At 43.7% G+C, this 19,304-nt stretch overlaps 1 protein-coding gene and 1 long non-coding RNA gene across 2 annotated transcripts in view; one reads left to right on the top strand and one right to left on the bottom strand.

The window, feature by feature from the left end:
* Nucleotides 1-10,564, bottom strand: part of LOC110341985 — a 43,846-nt gene extending 33,282 nt beyond the window's left edge. The window contains exon 1 of the long non-coding RNA XR_005874013.1: nt 10,438-10,564. This is a non-coding gene — a long non-coding RNA (uncharacterized LOC110341985). The remainder of the gene's footprint in view (nt 1-10,437) is intronic.
* On the top strand, nt 9,964-12,250 carry Gadd45a (growth arrest and DNA damage inducible alpha). The gene is given in 5 exon segments (XM_005076070.4): nt 9,964-10,155; nt 10,240-10,341; nt 10,458-10,665; nt 10,667-10,696; nt 11,571-12,250. Coding segments are annotated over 5 exon segments (498 nt in total). The 5' UTR covers nt 9,964-10,111; the 3' UTR covers nt 11,685-12,250.
* Nucleotides 12,251-19,304: the final 7,054 nt, after the last annotated feature.

The raw sequence follows: 19,304 nt of genomic DNA, 5'->3' as shown, positions 1-19,304 counted from the left end.
CAAACCGTGCACCATGGCATTTGGTAACCAGACAATATGTTGATGTTAATGCAGCAAGTTGTGAGAGAGCTTCAACTGAACTCTGGAGGTAGAATGGAAATTTTAAAAAACGGTATCAAAGATGTGAAAAATGTGTTTTGGATTCTTGGACACATTCTATGGTGATTGAATTTTTAAGACCAAAACACTGCCTTTCTGTCTCCGTGTCTCCCGCCCTGCTTCCCTTCCCCTCCTTCCTCCCTCTCCCCTTTTTCCTCCCCCCACTCTTGGTGGTGATAAGACATGTTTCAGTGACTGCAGGAAATGCTAGAATAACAATAAGTAGAGAATGTTGGATCTGGGATGGTCTTGGAGAACAACCTTCTTATTTCCAGTTGTGATCCAAGTGCATCTCAAGGGCTATGGCTGGGCTGAATGGATGGGTGTGTGAGCAGGGGCTGAGTGGAAGCCAATGCCTACCCCTCCTCCCAGTCCCTTTAGACTACTACAGTCACACCTCAGCTGCTGGCTGTGTTTGTGTTTTTTGGAGAAAAGAGAATTCTGGGGCTTTTGTTAAGTTTCATAACCATTTGACAAATGAAGAAACTGAGGGATAGAGCCAATAGGCAACCTGCCTTACATAACGTTATCTAATGCACATCCTCCGCAGAACATCAAACTAGGTTGATCATAGCTGGCTACTTATACAAAGTAGCTATAAAATCTTTTATAGCATCACTTCAAAACTTCCTTAAATACAAATGAGGTATAAAATATAAGTAACCAAGTAAGTCAGCAAGCAGCTCTTCTTGTATCTGTAGTGAGGCTGCCTGCAACAGAGAGGACGGCTTGCTCACCCTCTGAGGCTCCAGCTGAGAAAATGCATGGCTCATTTGTATTTAGTGGCCAGTGGTATTAACACGACTACGTCTCATTCCTGGGTCTTAAGGAGATGAGCCAAAACATATGGTAAAAATCATATATGTGAACATGAGAATGTTAAACACAGTCCATCACTCTGCAGCACACTGATGTGGTCCATGAAGCACAGGCGTGTCCCTAAAGTACAGACTGCTATAGTGGGCTGATGACATCTTATAGTATAACATTTATTGCCTGGGAAGGGTAAAAATGAAATTGTAGTAAAGCCTGCTCTAATTTCCCTTCATTCTTCATTTCTTTTGCTTTTAATTTTGTAAAAAAAATTGTTTTTGGTTTCCTTGTTTGTACTCCATCTTTGCTCTGTAAAACTCACAGCCAAAAAACCTTTCAGAATTTTGGGATTTCACTCAGCGATAGAGCATAATAATGTCCTCAGCATAAAAGCAAACATGCCCCGGCCAATGTTAAAGATTGTTTTCCTATCATTATAATCTGCTTATACTATACTGAAAGAACAAGTCTTGAACTTGGCAATTAACCAAGTTTTTACCTATTAAGTTTTATTCGAGTCCAGCGTAGGCTAGTAGAGTTCACCAACCCTTAGTTTACAAAACACACCAGGTGATGGCTCTGAGCAACCCATCCGTGCAACAAAAAGAGTAGGGTGGCATGGTGGGAGTATAAAGAGTAATATGCAGATTATTAGGGTCACAACCTTCTGTGCTTAAACAAGGTCACAGGCAAAATTATATTTCCTCAAGACAACTTCCATTCTGGTATGTACAAGAGAGTAGAAGATTTACAGGCCTGTCTTTTAGACTATTCACCACAACTCTAAGTCCATATATACATCTTTCTCCAGCACAAGATCTGATTTAAATCTTTAAGGGTCTGTTGTATGTAAGGCACTGTTCTGGTCACTCGGAGATAAGTCAATGCACAAACCAAAATTCTAACCATGGAACTTATACTTGAGAACTGGGATGACCAAGAGAGGACCATCAGGTAGCCTAACTTTTTAAGTAAGACTCATGTGTCAGAGGATGAATGGTGAAGTGTTTTAAAAGAAGGATCCACCTTTGCATGGTGTGGATCCATGGTATGGAGGGCACCGAGGTGTCAAGACTTTTACCCTTTGGCTTCTAGAGGTGAACAGGGCAGAGACCAGTAGCTACATTCATCTAAGTGGGATTTAGCAGCAATAGTAAGAAAAGGTTGCATGATTTTACATTTGGAGGCGGGGCCAATAGTATTTGCTGATAGAGTGGGACTGGGCTGAGACAGCAAGGACTCAGTGGGAGGAACGGTAATGCCACCAACCTACAACAGAAACGGATTTCGAAGAGCAAGAAGCAGTGCAACTTCTGGAAGTTTGAGATGCTTACTGATAACGATGAGTAAGCAGCAAGGCTCAGCAGACTGCATATACATGTGGTAGTCACTGGAGTATAAATTTTAAGGCCATCAGACCAGATGAGGTCATCAAGACTACGAGGATACACAGAGAAGAGGCTCAAGGACAGAGCTTTTCAGAGGAAGAAGGAAACTCTGGGTCTGTCTAAGGAGCAGGGACAGGCCTGTGATAGTTGACTACCACCTCCAAGCACTCACTTTCCTTACGAGGATCAGCCTGTTGAACACAGCCTCTCAGAAATTGCTCCTGGAAAGGACGTCTTTGAGGTAAACTTTCCAGTTGAGAGGTAGGTAGGGGCATGCTGTGAGAGGCCTCTTGAAGGACTCTAGTACTCTTATTTTGCCACCTGGATTGGCTGGTGAGATTTGAGCATCTGGAGGTAACAAGGGCAGCTGGCCCAAACTGCTCACAATACCGCGACTCCATCACTCTCTCTTGCCCCTTTCTCTCAATATAGGCTAGATTGACTCAGAAGCAGTGACCCTCCTATTTCTGTCTCCAGAATATGAGATTACAAGCATATGCCACCAAGTCAAGCTACCATGGTTCTTTATAGCAGAAGAGAGTTGCCATGGAGTATTCTCTATACCCTAAAATGGTGGGTCTGGGGATAGTGTATTAGTATTTTACATGGGAGGTATTAAATTACCACATTTAATGGCTTCAAACAACACATAGGGCAAGAAGGCTCAGTAGACTTGCCCGCAAGTCTGACAATCTGAATTTGATTGGATTTCTAGGACCCCCATGGTGGAAGGACAGAATTCCTGAAAGTTGTCTTCTGACCTCAACACATATGTGCCTGTGTGTGCATATACAACTCACACACACATAGCATACACACACATACCACACACAGGCACGAACATCACACATATCATACATACACGTAATACACATACAAATCATATACATACATCACACACATACATACATACAGACACATATATCGCACATACATACATCACACATATGTATCATACATACACACAAAGTAAAACAAGTCTAAAAAAGTAAAATTAGTGTAAAAAAATTAAGGATTTAAAAAAAGATTTATCTTTAATCATGTATGTTTATGGGTATGTTTATGTGAGTGCAGGTGCCCCAGGAAGCCAGGGTCATCAAACCTGGCATCACACTGACAACATTGGTTAATCTCAGTGGGTCACAAAACAAAGTGAAAAGTCATAAATGCAATGCAGAGATTTTTGGGGAGGGATGTTTATTGTTTTTTTTTTTTTCTTTGCTCACCCACCACCCAGTTCCCAAATGAATCATGGAGACTTAATTCTTAATTTTGAATGTCTGGCTTTAGATTGGCTTTTTTCTAGCCAGCTTTTCTTAATTAAATTATCCTGTCTACCTTTTGCCTCTAGGATTTTGCCTTTCTCTATTCTCTATTCCTTTGTTTCCTTCTTACTCTGTGGCTGGCTGTGTAGCTGGGTGGCTAGCCCCTGGTGTCATGTTCTCCTTTTCTCCTTTCTTTTCTCTTCAGTCTCCTATTTGTTCTCTCTGCCCGCCAGCCCCACATATTTCTTTCTCCTGCATAGCTATTGGCTGTTCAGCTCTTTATTAGACCAATAAGGTGTTTTAGACAGGCACTATAACACAGATTTGTAGAGCTAAACAAATGCAGCATAAAAGAATGCGACACATCTTTATATCATTTAACAAATATTCCACCACATAAACAAATGTAACACATCTTAAACCAATATTTCATAACAAGTGTTGATGGGGTGGTTGGGTAGTGGAGGATGAGAGTGGTCAATATGTATTTTGTGTGTATGTGAAAGTCTCTAAAACAAATTTAGTTAATAGACTAATAATAACAGTATGTAATAGTACTAGTAGTCTAACCCCACAGATCGATCACTGGGCCTCCCTCTCTGAGTCACAGCATGCTGAAATCAGTGTTGGTCAGGCTACATTCTCATCTAGAAGTTTGATGGGGAAGGACCTGTTTCTCAGCATCACAAACTGTTAGAACAACTAATTGTTACTGTAGTTTGCTTCTTTCAAGTCAGCAATGGAAAAGGATATTCAGTCTCTCTTTAGAGAAAGTCTAGTTTTCCCCTAAAGACTTCAGCTGGGACTGGAGAGATAGCTTCATTGGTAAAGTGCTTCTGGTGCAAGCATGAGAATCTGAGTTTGGTTTTCTAGATTTCATTTAAAATGCTCGGTACAGTGGTGGGTGTATGCATACTAATCTCAGCACAGAAGAGGGAGAACCAGTCAGGTCTCTGTGGCTTGCAAGCTGGCCAACCTCCCCGATATGGTCAGTTCTGGGCCAAGAAGACAGCTATTTCAAAAAACAAGGTGTCTGCCTCCCCAGGTTATCCCCTGAACACATCATAGGCAGGCACACACTTGTACACACACATGAACATGCACCCACATGCCTTATCTGTCTGAGTCACAGATATTCAGGAGAGTTTCCCTTTCATGCAGAGTCAACTGATTAGGGACCTTAATTACAACTGCAGTCCTTTCCTCTTTGCAATGGAATGCAAAACCCTATTTTATCATATTTTATCAGTTAAAGCAAGCTCACGCTCAAGGGAGAGTAGAGATCCCCATGGCCATCTTAGACTTTTTCCCATCACTGTGATGCTCCAAGAAACCAAGCCTTCATGTGTGTTTTAGACACACTTCTCATTGCTGTAAAGAAAACAATACCTGACATAATTAATGAGGGAAAGACTTGTTACACCTCAGAGTTGTTGCGAATGCTCTGTTGACTGTTGTGAGGCCATCATGGCATGGGAACATGAGGCAAAGGCTACTTACCTACCTCCTGGTAGAAAGGAGGCAAGAGAGAGGAAGGGACAAGGAACTAGGTATGCCTTTCAGAAGCGTGTCCCCAGTTACCTTCCTCTTCAGCTAGGCTCCAGCTCCTAAAGTAGCACCGCCAACTGTAGACCAAGACTTCCATGCCTGAAGTTTGGGGCCTGCGTGTGGGGGTGAGGTGGGGTGGAGTGGTAACTTTCATATCTAAGCCACAACAAACTCAAGGGGAAGTGATGGTCCCAAGAAAAGACACATTTTTTGGTGGCAGTAAATTTTATCCAAATAATCTTCTGTAAGAAAAATGGAGGCAAACTCACAGGCTTGCTTTGAAAAAAATAGTCTTATCAATCCTATGCAGATAAACAAGAGCAACAAAAAACTGAAGCCTTGTGATTTTATAATTTACAATTTTCAGTTTTAGGCAGTGGACAGTGACCTACCTCACAATGAAATAACAAGCACTTTTCTGTCCATAGCATCGGCTACTTTTTAAATAAAGGAAACATTGTAATTCTCTAAACCAAGCACTTTCCTGTCAGTAGCATTTAAAGAGGGAAACACTGTAATTCTATATTATAGAACCAGTAATAGGAATGCATGTATGATAAGAATGAGAATGATGTCACAAAGATTTTAATTTGCAAAGCAGTAAAACAATTTGATAATTATCTACTATATATTTTCCCACAATTTCCAGACACAGCCATTTAGAATTTTTATAAATATAACTAAAATGTCATTCTAGTCCTCTGTACTTCAATACCTGGAACTACCTGGAGCAGTCTAAAAATAACATTAAGAGGGTGTGGTAGTGCATACCTATAATTCCAGCGCTCAGGAGGCTGAAGTAGGAGGACTGAGAACGTGAGGCCTTGTCACAAACAGACAAAATAGTACCTATGTTGGAGAGTTGATGTTAACTTGACACAAGCTGGAGTCATATGAGAGGAGGGAACTGAGAAAAACGCTTCCGTAAGATTGAGCTGTAGGCAAGCTGTAATGTGTTAAACTAGTGACTTCTTTGGGAGGGCCCAGACCATTGTAAGTTGTACAACCCCTGGTCATGGATTCTATAAAAAAGCAGGCTGAGTAAGCCATGAGGAGCAAGCCAGTAAGCAGCACTCCTCCATGGCCTCTGCATCAGCTTCTGCCTCCAGGATCCTGCCTCGTTTGAGTTCCTACCTTGATTTCCCTCAATGGACTGTGATTCAGGGTGTGAAAACCAAATAATCCCTTTCCTTCTCAAGTTGCTTTCAGTCACTGTGTTTTACCACAGCAAAAGAAACCCTAACCAATACAATAACTTCATATTTTGGAGAAATGCTGATTATAAACACTATGATCCAGGGTCTCTAGTATACAACTGCAAGCTAGCAGGGAAGCTGAATGTAGTTCCTATTTCCAACCATAACAGGCACAGAAGACAATCCCCGATGAAACACTCTGGGTAGACTCAGCAATGAGGCATTATGACACAAGCTGAGTCAGAAAATATGGCATGATTATTTTTAAATACCAGAAGACTCCTTCAAGACTTGGATAAAATGCCATTTTTATAAGGCTAAACATAGCATGGAGAACAGCTTTTGAGGGATTAAAACAATGTTTCACTATTTTATACACATTTTTAACTTAATATAACTGACTTTATTGGGGCACTATCGTGCTACGTTTCGTCTGAATTGGTGTAAACAGTCCGTGGTTCTACTGTCCCATAGCTTCCACTCATATGAGAAAGTTATAGGACTGGTAACAGCTATAGTTACAGCTAGCTGATGACAACAAATACCATTTTGTCCCAAAATCCAATTAAAGCACGGGCGTGATGGCTATTCTTGGTTGTCAGCTTAACTGCACCTGGAATAATCTAAACTTCAAAAATGGAGGGCACATCAGTGAGGGATTCTTTTTTTTTTTCTTAAAATAGGAAGACCGACTTCTAATCCAGACCCTGAGGCAGGAAGACACATGCCTTCAATCTGGGTCTTGAGGTGGCAAGACACACACCTTTAACATTGGTCTTGAGGCGGGAAGACACACCTTGAATCTGGGCCACACCTTGAGTCGGAAGCCTACATAAGGACATGGAAGAAGGAAGCCTTTGCTCTTTGCCTGTTTGCTCTAGCCTTGCCAGCAAGTCCCTTCCCTCACTGACATTAGAATCTACTTCTTTGGGATTCCAGCATGTATTGAAAACTAACTGAGACATCATGGACTGAGCAACTTCTGCATTTGATTTTCATAGCTAGCCTCTGTTGGACTAGATGGACCAAAGCCTGCCTATAAGTCATTCTAATAAATCCCATATATATATATATATATATATATATATATATATATATATTTGTACAAGAATCTCACAAGATTGGTGCTACTAACAGTGCTATTTTGGAACTAGAGAACCCTGACTAATACCATGTGTATGACAATTGGATTATGAGGTCTTTGTAGGTCAAAGACCAGGAATAGCTCAGTGCTTGTGTTTTGAAGTTATGTTAAAGGTGGATCCTCTGGGAATTCGTGCACAGAACTGTGGGATTGTGAGGTGTTGGTTAATTTTCAGATTCTTTTCAACTCATGACACTCACTTTTGCTATTGAATATAGGACTTGTGCTGGGTGTTGAAGACACCAAGCTGATGAAGTCATAGTCTCTGCCGTCACGTGCTCGTCTAATTCTCTGTTCAGTTTGCAATCACAATTCCTTCCAGAGAACTTCTAAAAAATCTCTAATAGGTAGAACCCTCGAGTTCTAGGGAACACAGTTCACCTATCTCCAAAAGATGACTCAGATAATTTTGTGTGATTTTAGTTTTACATAGTTGAAAATGCTTTAGTGCTTGCCTGTGTTGTTACTTGTCTTGTTGTTGGAACAAAATCCCTGACAGAGGCAGCTTGAGGAAGGAAGGGTTTATTGTATTTCTCAGTTCCTGGATAGAGTGCATCCCGGAAAGACCTGACAGCAAGAGCAGAAAGCTGCTATTCACCTGGCATCCCCAGGCAGGAATGAGCCAAGAATGCCCAGGCTAAGCTAGCTGTCTTTTTTATATGTGGTGATGACTCCTAGCCCATGGAATACTACTGTCCATTTAGAGGGGTCTTCCCATTTCAACTAACCTAGTCTAGATGATCCATCACAGACATGCCCAGAGGCTTATGTTAGTGATTATTCTAGATCCCCATTAAGGTGAAAATCACTGTTAGCCATCACAATTGAAGCCTAAACTTCAATGTTGAAATTTTGTCCTTGTTGTTATCTTGCAGGGCTAGGGATAAAATTTTGGGCCTGGGCCTGGAGCATGCTTGGAAACTGCTCTACCATTGAGCTAGACTCCCAGGCCCAATGTTGAGAAACTCTTTAACAAGTATATCCCATGTAAAGATTTAAAGTACAGGTATGAGGTATACAAACACCCTTAGGGTGAGCCATATACTGATACTCGTTTCTTTACTCAACATTGTCTCTTGATGACAAAGCCCTTAGGGATTGAATGCAAAAGTCCATCTCCAATAAGTGAACTAAAAAACAAACCTATCACTTTTCCTTCCATTAAGTTAAGATCAAGGAAATTGGAAAATATTTTGTTGACAAGAAAAAAACTTAAGGATGCAAAATTCACATGTACCCCTGCAAAATTTACTTCTGTTAACTATAAGCTTCCCAGTGACTTTCAGGATAAGCACTGTTACGAATGCAAACATATGAGAGACAATTTTGCCACTTTCGGGTACTTCAGTAGGATGGGGCAATGCTTTTGTATTTAGCAAATAAGCTCATAAAACAAAGGGACTTTTGAAGTACTCAGTAAAAGTCTGCATTAAAAAATTTTTTTAATGTGTGACTCCTGCTTGCAGTTATGAAGTTTTGCCTTCCACCTACAAGTTGCCATTATCTCAAAGGTGAAATTTTAGCACATGGCTAAAATATTCTATGGTTACAGCTTCATGATTCAGCATCAGTAATTCAGAGTGAGATCATAGGCAGTGGAAGGTGGTGTCATACTCTTGCCTGTGAAGGGACGCCCAGGGAATGGCATGAGCATATTGAATTTAGACTGTGGATCCTGTGATTACCGTAATTTGTCTCTCAGCTCTTACCTGATCAGAAGGTGTCCTCAGGAAAGATTTTAAGAGTGGTGAATTTGGCTCGTTAGGCATGTGATCACCAGCTCCCCCCACCCACCTTATATGGAATGGGCAGAAGTTTTACCGGCTTTTCGTGGAAAAGATTCCAACTTGGTACCGTGCCATCACTACACACCAGTGTGCTGGGTTTTCTATTTGGAGCTTCAAATTCTTGCAACCAACCAAAAATAAATCAAGCCAGCCATCAGGGCACCAAAAGAATACTACTGTGAATAAGTAGCATTGCCCGAAACTTACATATAAACAATACTTCTTGAAGCAAGCTCTTTCCTGTCATATCTGGACACTCTTTAAATATAATCTGCTTACTAATAACAGCTAGACCGGGGTGCATTAACCCTGGAAATAAATTGTAAAACCAGCCCCTGAACACAAACAACACGAGACGACAATCACAAGATGTCCACAACTAGAAAAACAATTGGCAGGCTGTTTTCAGTCCGAGCTGAGGACACTTGAACCTCAGCAAAGCCCTCCGCACCAGATGGCTCCACCAACTCCCAGAGCTGGCTCAGGACCCCACCAACCCGGTTTCGGCACCACTCTCATTATGTGGGCTTACCTCCCGCGTAGCTCCGCCCCCTTCCGCTCAACTCTGCCTGGGCTGCTGGAGTTAGGGATTGAGTGTCAAAGTCTGCTAATTTGCATAAGCCAATGGGTGCTTCGCATGCAAATAGATCCGGTCGTGATTGGCTGAGGGCTGGCCCCATAACTCCGGAATCGGGGGCCCTTTGTCCTTCAGTGGCCCGGAGGCAGCTGTGCAGTCGTCACCGACGGGGACTCAGGCGAGAAGCGGGCGGGTGGGAGCGAGCGAGCGAGCGAGCGAGCGCAGAGCCGGCGCCGCGCACTGGGGGGGGGCAGGAGCAGCCCGCGCGCCGCGTGAGGGACCCGCACTTGCAATATGACTTTGGAGGAATTCTCGGCCGCAGAGCAGAAGACCGAAAGGTAAGTGTGCCTGCGGACTCGGTGGCCGCTGCCCGTCTCCCGGCCGGAGACCCGGCTGACCCGCTCTCGCCCTGCGGCCCGCAGGATGGACACGGTGGGAGATGCCCTGGAGGAAGTGCTCAGCAAGGCGCGGAGTCAGCGCACCATCACCGTCGGCGTGTACGAGGCCGCCAAGTTGCTCAATGTGTAAGTGGCCCCGGCCGCCCGCTCCCCTGCCTCCCGCCTGCCCGCCCGCCCGCCCGCCCGCCTCTACCCCGCGCTCCCCGGACGGTGTGCACTCACCGCTGCCCCGCTGCCCGCAGCGACCCCGACAACGTGGTACTGTGCCTGCTGGCTGCAGACGAGGACGACGACAGGGACGTGGCTCTGCAGATCCATTTCACCCTCATCCAGGCGTTCTGCTGCGAGAACGACATCAACATCCTGCGGGTCAGCAACCCGGGCCGGTTGGCTGAGCTGCTGCTGCTGGAGAGCGATGCGGGCCCGGCGGAGAGCGGGGGTGCCTCGCAGCCCCCCTGACCTGCACTGCGTGCTAGTGACGGTAAGGGACCCGGGGCTGCAGCCCGGAATCTGCTGGGGTGGACCTCGACCGTGCTGGACGCTGGTCTCGCGGGGATTCTGATGGTATCGAGCGTGTCTAAGCTCGTGGGTGGCCTCCAGCGGCGAAAGATAGCCCTGTGAGTCAGCAGGCTGCCCAGCTACCCCTGCCTACCTCTGCACTACCTTGATGACTAATTCTTAGAGCAGGGCCGATTAGATAAAGCCAAATAAATTCCCGGCTCACCCTTCATTAAGAAGCCAGCTTCATTCTTCGTTTGCTGTCAAAGCTAAATACAGAAATAGTGTAGGAGACAGACCTTATTAATTCGTTGGAGATACTCTGGAGTGTACAGAGTGGAATTCTTTTCTCTCAACCTTTGTGTTTGTTTAGATCCCCTCCCCCCAAAAGTCTGATGATTGAATAATGTTTTGAGAGAGGATGTGCTGTCTTGGTCTTCTGGTTTTTTGTTTTTGTCCTTTCTCTGTTTTGACTGGTGTAAGGAAGTGGCACGCACCCTGATTACTTTTGCTGCCAGTGAAAAGTGCCCTGCATCGCCAGGGAAGATTAGAGTGGCGCTCAGCTGCCCGCCCTGCAGCTTCACACCGTGTGCGCACAGAATGTTTTTCAGAACTGCTTTACTTATGGCCCCGCTAGGGTGCATGCTTCGTAGGGCAGACTTACGAATGGTAACCTCGTGCAGAATGGTACAGATAATTCCGCAGAATTCTGTGGCCCAGTGTGCATTACAGGTGTTTAGACTTTGCCAAATGCTGCTTTACAGAATACTCAGGTTTTGGCCCTTTCAAAAGTAATACGATTAGTAGCGTAAGCTGATCATTCTATGGGGAAGTAATTCTTATAAATTTGTTCTCAGAACCCACATTCATCACAATGGAAGGATCCTGCCTTAAGTCAACTTATTTGCTTTTGCCGGGAAAGTCGCTACATGGACCAGTGGGTTCCAGTGATTAATCTTCCCGAACGGTGATGGCATCTCAATGGAAATAACTGAACCAAATTGCACTGAAGTTTTGAAATACCTTTGTAGTTACTCAAGCAGTTACTCCCTATGCTGATGCAAGGATTACAGAAACTGATGTCAAGGGGCTGAGTGAGTTCAACTACATGGGGGCTAGGAGATGACTTTGCAGATGGACAGAGGTGAAAATAAAGAAGGAAGTTGTGTTGAAACAGAAATCTAAGTCAAAAGGGACAAAAACTACAAAGAACTGTGCAAGAAAGAAAACTATTGATTTAGGATGGCTGAGTTACATTAAAATAAGCCAAATACTGCTTTGTTGAAACCTTAAATGTGTAGCAATAGTTTGGGTTTTTTGTTTTTGTACTTTTTTTTGTCTTTATGCCCTCAAGTAAAAGGAAAGTGAAAAGGATTAATTGTATTTTAAAGCTACAAGTTAATGTATTTTGATGAGATGTTAAATTCTCAGAAGTTTTATTATAAATCGGACTAAGTTATTTTATGATATGAAAGGTTATTTATGATAAAGTTTTTGAAGCACAATATCTAAAATAAACTGGTATGGAATAATTGCATCATTTCTCACTGTGTGGTTTGTGTTTTACAACATTGACTCTATTAACAGACATTTCATTGAAACCTTGCTTTGCACTAGGCAGAAAAATGGGAGATTTTAGATGGCTCTGGTAAGGGAAAAAGTAATGTTTAGAGATTCCCCTTGCAAAGTCTGAATAACTACGCTTAGTTATTTTAATGCTATAAGAATGTAAGCAAAATGTAGAAGCACAGAGGAGGGCTACAAAGGCTGCTTGGAAGACTAGTGGAGCGTTTGCTGAGGAGAAATCCTTTTCTTGGGGTCTTAAGAAATAAGCTTAATTTCTCTAGCTAGAGAGCGGAAGGGGACGCTGCTAACAGCAGAGGTGTGGAGGCCTGAAAGATCACAGCCTGCATAGAAACTGACTCTGCATGCCTCTGGTGTAGAAAGATAAGGGCTGGAAAGAGTAGGTGGGGGTAGGTTCAGACTCTTGACAGGCATTCTTGTATCGTCTTGTATTTGAGCTTCCCTCTGTAAGTTGGCCACAGTCTGCAGAGGCCTTCAGTCTGCAGAAGGAAGTGGCATGGTCAGTGTTGTAGGAAGATAACATGGGGCCGTAAAGGGATAGTTAATTGTCAGAATGGCTGACAGTACCTTACTCGTGTAAGGCAGTGCATTTTGTAGAACCTTGACAAAGGACAAGTTTGGCGATGTCAATCCTTTCCTAGGGCATTGTACCTTCCGCTGTGTTTCCACCAGCACCATGAGGGACCTGATTAGGTCAGTTGGAAGAAATGGCAGAGAAGGCAGCAGAAAGGCTGCAGTAGATGCCTTTCCAAGGCTGCTCAGGTCTGCACCTGATAATTAACTGTAGCAGCCCCGTGTAGGCAGAGCCGAAGGAAGCAAACAAAAGTACATGCTGCTGAAGACAAGACCTAGCAAAGCTTCTGGCTCCTCACAGGAGCTCCTTGGGACCCCCATGGCTTGCCACCCTTGTGACAATCAGGCAGAGCAGAAGAAACAACAAAATCCTTAAGCTTCTGCACATCTCCCAGACTTATGAGCCTTCTGCTTTTCTACTCTTAGAAATGTGGGTTTCTAGGCCTTATTTCTTCTTTTGCTTTAAGCCAATATGTGATCCCAAACAACTGGAATAGTAGCGTTTGCTTTTTATGTTAGCAGAAGATTTGAGAGCAGCGACTTTAAAGCAAGACCTTTAGCCTTCCCATCAGAGGCTCTTCCAATCTGTTTTCACAACTGTTGTATTTCATGAAATAAGATGAGTAAGTGAAACCAAGTAGGATGAGTGGAGAAAAGCAGCTGTTTGCTGGAAAGAGCACTGATGACAGCTGTGTCTCCCTTAGGCCTCCAGCCTGGATTTCTTCATCTGTAAAATAAAGACCACATTGCCCATCCTACGGAGTTCCCTTTTATAGCTTTGTAATCTCTGGGAAGGAGGAACTAATATCTGGTCCATAGATGTATCCATACAGTAGGTGCTGAACTAATGTTGGTTAAATAAATGAATGACTAGAAATAATGAATATAAAACCTGGGGCTGTGATAGAGCATTATAAGATCCGGCATTGGACACTGGGAAAAATAATTACTACCAGGTACATGGTATTTGCTCAGATGATAGCAACAGGAAAATATTCAGGGCCTCACAGAGATTTGTTACTTATCAAACATGTTATTTAAAAAGGAGTTTGAATAACTTAAATCACAGTGCTAGGCAATATGAAGTGGTTGAATATGATCTTAATATTACTCCATTTGTTAAAAATCTCAACAATAACGGCAGTTAGGGATTCTTTTGATTTTTGTTTTGTTGTTCTTTCACAGCATAATTTAAACATGACTTTAAAAATCTAATTGTGGCCGGGGGTTGGTGGCGCACGCCTTTAATCCCAGCACTCGGGAGGCAGAGGCAGGGGGATCTCTGAGTTTGAGGCCATCCTGGTCTACAAAGCGAGTTCCAGGAAAGCCTCCAAAACAATACAGAGAAACCCTGCCTCGAAAAACAAAAACAACAACAAAAAAATATAATTGTGAGCATAGATGCTGCCAACCAAGCCTGCCATCCTGAATTTGATCTCTGCAACCCAAAGGAGAACTACTGAAAGTTGTTCTCTGACCACATGAGTGTTGTGATGTGTACACACCTGCCTAACACACATATATCATATTAGTAAAATTCATAAACTATGAGTTAATTGTAAGTAAGTACACAGTTATAGGTATAAAATATGCCTATAACTTATGCTAATATTTAGTTAATTGCTTTTAAAATTATTAAACAAACAAGGTTAGAGCAGGAGGATTGCTTTGAGTTTAAGGTCATTGGGCTACATAGTACCAACCCAGCCTGGTATTTTCTTTTTTTTTTTTAATTTAAATTAGAAACAAGCCTGCTTCATATGTCAATCCCAGCTCCCTCTCCCTCCTCTCCTCCTCCTTCTCCCACCAGGCCCCCATCCCAACTTCCCTCCACTCCCCAGGGAGGGTGGGGGCACCCAAAGTCTGTCATATCATCCTGGGCAGGGCCCAAGCCCTCCCCTATGTATCCAGGCCAAGAGTGCATCCCTCCATGTGGAATGGACTCCCAAAGTTCATTAGTACACCAGGGATAAATAGTGATCCACTGCCAGAGGCCCCATAGATTGCCAGGGCCTCCTCACTGACACCCAAATTTAGGGGGTCTGGATCAGTCCCATGCTGGCCTCTCAGCCATCTGTCTGTGGTCCATGAGCTCCCCCTTGTTCAGGTCAGCTGCTTCTGTGGACTTCACTAGCCTGGTCTTGGCCCCCTTGCCCATCACTCCTCCCTCTCTGTAACTGGGGTCCAGGAGTTCAGTTCAGTTCAGCTGTGGGTGTCTGCCTCTGCTTCTATCAGCCAAACTGGATGAAGGCTCTAGGATGCCATATAAGGAAGTTATCAGTTGGAAAGGGCATTTAAGATAGTTTCTTCACTATTGCTTAGATTGTCAGCTGGTAGATCTCTAGTGCCAGATCTCTCCTCAAACCTACAATGGCTCCCTCTGTTATGGTATCTCTCATCCTGTTCTCCTCTATTCTTCCCCCGACTCAAACTTCCTGCTTCTCCATGTCCTCCTCTCCTCTCCTCTTCCCCTTTCCTTCTCCTCCCAGCTCTCTCTCCCCTCCCCCCATGCTCCCAATTAGCTCAGGAGATCTTGTCCCCTTCCCCTTCACATGTACGTCTCTCTTAGGATCCTCACTGTTTCCCAGACTCACTGGCACTGGGATTGTGGGCTGACACTTCCCTGATCCATGTCTAAAATCAATTTATGAGTGAGTACATACCATGTTTGTCTTTTTGTGACTGGGTTATCTCATTCAGGATGTTTTCTTCTAGTTCCATCCATTTGCCTGTTAATTTCAAGATTCCATTGCTTTTTTTCCACTGAGTAGTACTCCATTGTGTAAATGTACCACATTTTCTCTATCCATTCTTCAGTTGAGGGGCATCTAGGTTGCTTCCATGTTCTGGCTATTACAAATAATGCTGCTATGAACATAGTGGAACAGATGTCCTTGTTGTATGAATGTGCATCTTTTGGGTATATGCCTAAGAGTGGAATTGCTGGATCTTATGGTAGACTGATTCCCATTTTCCTGCGGAACTGCCATACTGATTTCCAAAGTCAGCCTGATATTTCTTTAAAAAAAGGAACAAAACAAGTCACCTGGCCTCCTTACATACATGAACAAAAACTTTACACATCTGCCTGGAACATATTGTTTGTTGAAAAGTGGAAAATACCTATTTTTCCACAGGTGATTTCCACACAGAGTCAGTATTGCTTCTGTCTTTGATTAACCAGGGTCTTCCGTAAGTTACAGCCTTATAATTAAAAGAGTCCCTGAAAGTAACTAATCTTCTATAATAAACTATTTCCCAAGCTAAAATAAAAAGGGCTTATTTGCAGGAAAGTGCTTCTAACAAGAAAATTCTAGAGTGTGCTTTACGACCTTATTGTAGCTTATGAAATAATTGTCTCCTTTACCTTCAATCATAGGTGTTAAATTGTATTCTTTGCCAGTAAAAGGTCTGTTTTCTTCGAATGAACAAAGCTCAATGACATTGATGATACCAAGCCAGGGGCCCTCAAACCAGGACCTTTATCTTATTGCATTTTCTTTTAAACAATTCTTATATAATCATAAGAACTTGGAAAAAAGTTGTATTTGTGAAACTACCAAGAACTATTTAGTGAGTATTTACTATGGTCATTAGCCTTAGCTATGAGACACTGTGGCCTCAGGGATCTCACAGTCTAGTGAAATACAAAGTCCATTGACATGGCCTAAAGCCGAACCCAGCAACAAAAGGCACAGAGGACTATTGTGGTAGTTTGAAGGGTAGAAGTTTCCTCAGGGCAAACAGAATAGGATGGAGAAAAAGGTTGTAAATTCTTTGATCAGAGTTAGCACTGTATTTTGCAAACCACATAACAGTGCTTGACTGACAGACTGGATATAAGTCTGCTAGATGTAGCCCGAGCTTATGGGACCTCTTGGCACTGAAACGTTTATAATCTGTAAGGAAGTCAAGCACCTTCCTATAATGGATTTATTGAATGCCTATCAGGCACTTGGCAGTGTGTTAGGTCCCAGGGCTATAAAAGCAGCAGTAACTTACCTTTTAACCTTCAAGGAGGTGCCTGTGTGTGTGTGTGTGTGTGTGTGTGTGTGTTGCTGCCTTAACACTTGGAGGTACCCAACACCTAAGGGTTCCTGAGCTGAGGTTGGGATTGACAGGTCCAGGGACACTGAAGCAGTTTGTGGCAGGAGGTGCTCAGGTTGACATTATCCTTGGAGGGGGAAGCACAGCTCAGGGAGTGTTTGGGGCTAGCTTCCTGGGCCACGTGAACAGCTTCATGCCAAGTACTTTACCGACTGCCGTTCACTAGCACTCACAACAGTCCTTCCTATGGCAGTAGGCTGTTACCGTCCCCATGCTTCAGGTGAAAGGAGACCAATTTGCCCAGAAGCACACTGTCAGTGAGTGACAAAGCCAAGGTTCGGTCATGTCCACTGATGATAGGTAATGAGGCAGGAAAGATGGAAGGCACCAAGCCATGATTTTGTTGAAAGGCAAGCCTTTGCCCAGTTGGTGATGGAAAAGTCTTTAAAAATAACTGGTCTAGCTGGGGTTGTGTAACTCTGCTGGAAGGAATGAAGACATTCTAATGTAAGACTGCCCTTCCCCTTTGGCTATCAGACTATTGAAACAATGGACCCCAAGGAACTGGAATTCCCCCAGGAGTCTCACGCTGAGAAGAAAAGGGCTGGCGCTGCCAGCCAGCAGGGAAGATTTGTCACACAGTGCTGAATACTTGCAGGACAGACCTGGAGGCAGGAGTCAAGACAATGAATGATGTGTCAATGATGGGGAGGGCCGCCCCTTGACCAGGACTGCACATTTCTTGCCCTCAATTTAAATCTAAACCTCATGCCAGGACTTCAGAGGAGGAGGTCACTAAACCTCCTATTTGTTCCTTTTCCAAGCGAATCTCTTTTCTCTGCATTTCACTGTTGTCTCTTTAATTTCCTGTTGAGGCTGGATTGTCAGGACCAGAGCAACTCCAGGAACAATGGGCCTGTAGCTCAGTGGTACAGTGCAATGAAAAGAATACCTAAACATATATAAACTGTACATATATTTATGTGTCACAATTGAGAGAAGAGGTAGAATACTATCACACCACAAGAGAGTATGGAAAAGATGATGGCATGACTTTCAAACTCCTGAGAGGTTAGAAAGTACAGCCAACTGAAATTTTGTGCACACAATACTTAACAATTCAAGAAAATCAGGTGTAATACACGTACGCATGGGCAAATTCTATCGTCTCTTGAAACTTGACTGTCTAGAGAGGCCCCAAAAACCATTAGATAAATCAGTTAAAATAAAGGCAGCAATGCCCCAGACACTCAGTTTCCAGAGGCACTCAATGCATTGCTAATCTTCCTCCTCTTCACCAGGGAAGCTCTTGCAAGCACTCCCATTATCTGTACAAGTGCTCACTTTTGTTCTTCTCCTTTATTGGGCTATCAAAACACTTTTGCTCAAAGTCCAGGGTTGGTACCTATAATCCGTGTTCTGCAGACAGAGGCAGGAAGATTGCTAAAGTCAGACAAATATCCAGGACCGAGTACAAGCTGTGTGCTAAACACTGTGCTAGGGTTTGCTCTATAAAGTTGGTTGCATGTATTTCTGCCTGCAGCCTGTCAACAGACAGACACACAGACAACTTTCAGATAAGTGTGGCACCAAGGCAAGCTTGGCAAACACTCCCAACCGCACCTCTTTGACTGTGCAGTGTGATGGTCAGAAAGCCTTCCAGGAAAAGGGTGATGCCTGCCCTGACTCACGAAGCCTAATTAGGATGGATCCTTTTAGGGAGGAGGGTGGCACTCAGGGATCTCCCTCTGTGCTGTTGACCCAGGTTTAGGAGTTGAGGGAGGAGAGGCTGGCAAGCTAGAAAGGCAGAGACACACAGTGGGCTTTGCATGACTGTCACAGCAGCGTGGACTTTGCTCAGTAGACAATGAGGCAACTCAGGATTATTTATTTGTTTGTTTGTTGACAGGATCTTGAGTAAATCTTGAACTCAGTATTGTAGCCAAGGCTAGCCTTAACCCCTGATCCTTCTGTCTCACCCCCCAAGTGTTGGGATTACAGGTGCATGCTATCTCACTTGCCTTGAGGATTTTTATAACCACACCCCCCCCACCCCCCCACCCCCCACCCCCGCCAAAGTTCAAATGTGAATGTTTTCTGGTTTTCTCCTCTGGGGTAGATTGAGGTGTTTAGGCCATAGTAAGCTGCAAGGGTCTGATCAGCTTGCCAGGCAGGGGGCTAATTACTACTCCTGTGCCTTATTCTCTGTCCTGCACTTTATTATCCTTTGGAACTCGTCACCTCAGGGTGGACTTTGCCATGTACATGGGACCTATCTTCCTGATTGTGGTTTGGGGGATAGTGAATGTAACTTTCCAGCCAAGCACAGATCTTCCTAACACCTTTATTCCAGAGGAGAACTTCTTCTGGTGCTACCTAGTGGATAG

Source organism: Mesocricetus auratus, unplaced genomic scaffold (assembly GCF_017639785.1).
Source record: "Mesocricetus auratus isolate SY011 unplaced genomic scaffold, BCM_Maur_2.0 Super-Scaffold_100676, whole genome shotgun sequence".
NCBI lineage: Eukaryota > Metazoa > Chordata > Mammalia > Rodentia > Cricetidae > Mesocricetus > Mesocricetus auratus.
This window is presented reverse-complemented; position numbering and strand designations above follow the sequence as displayed.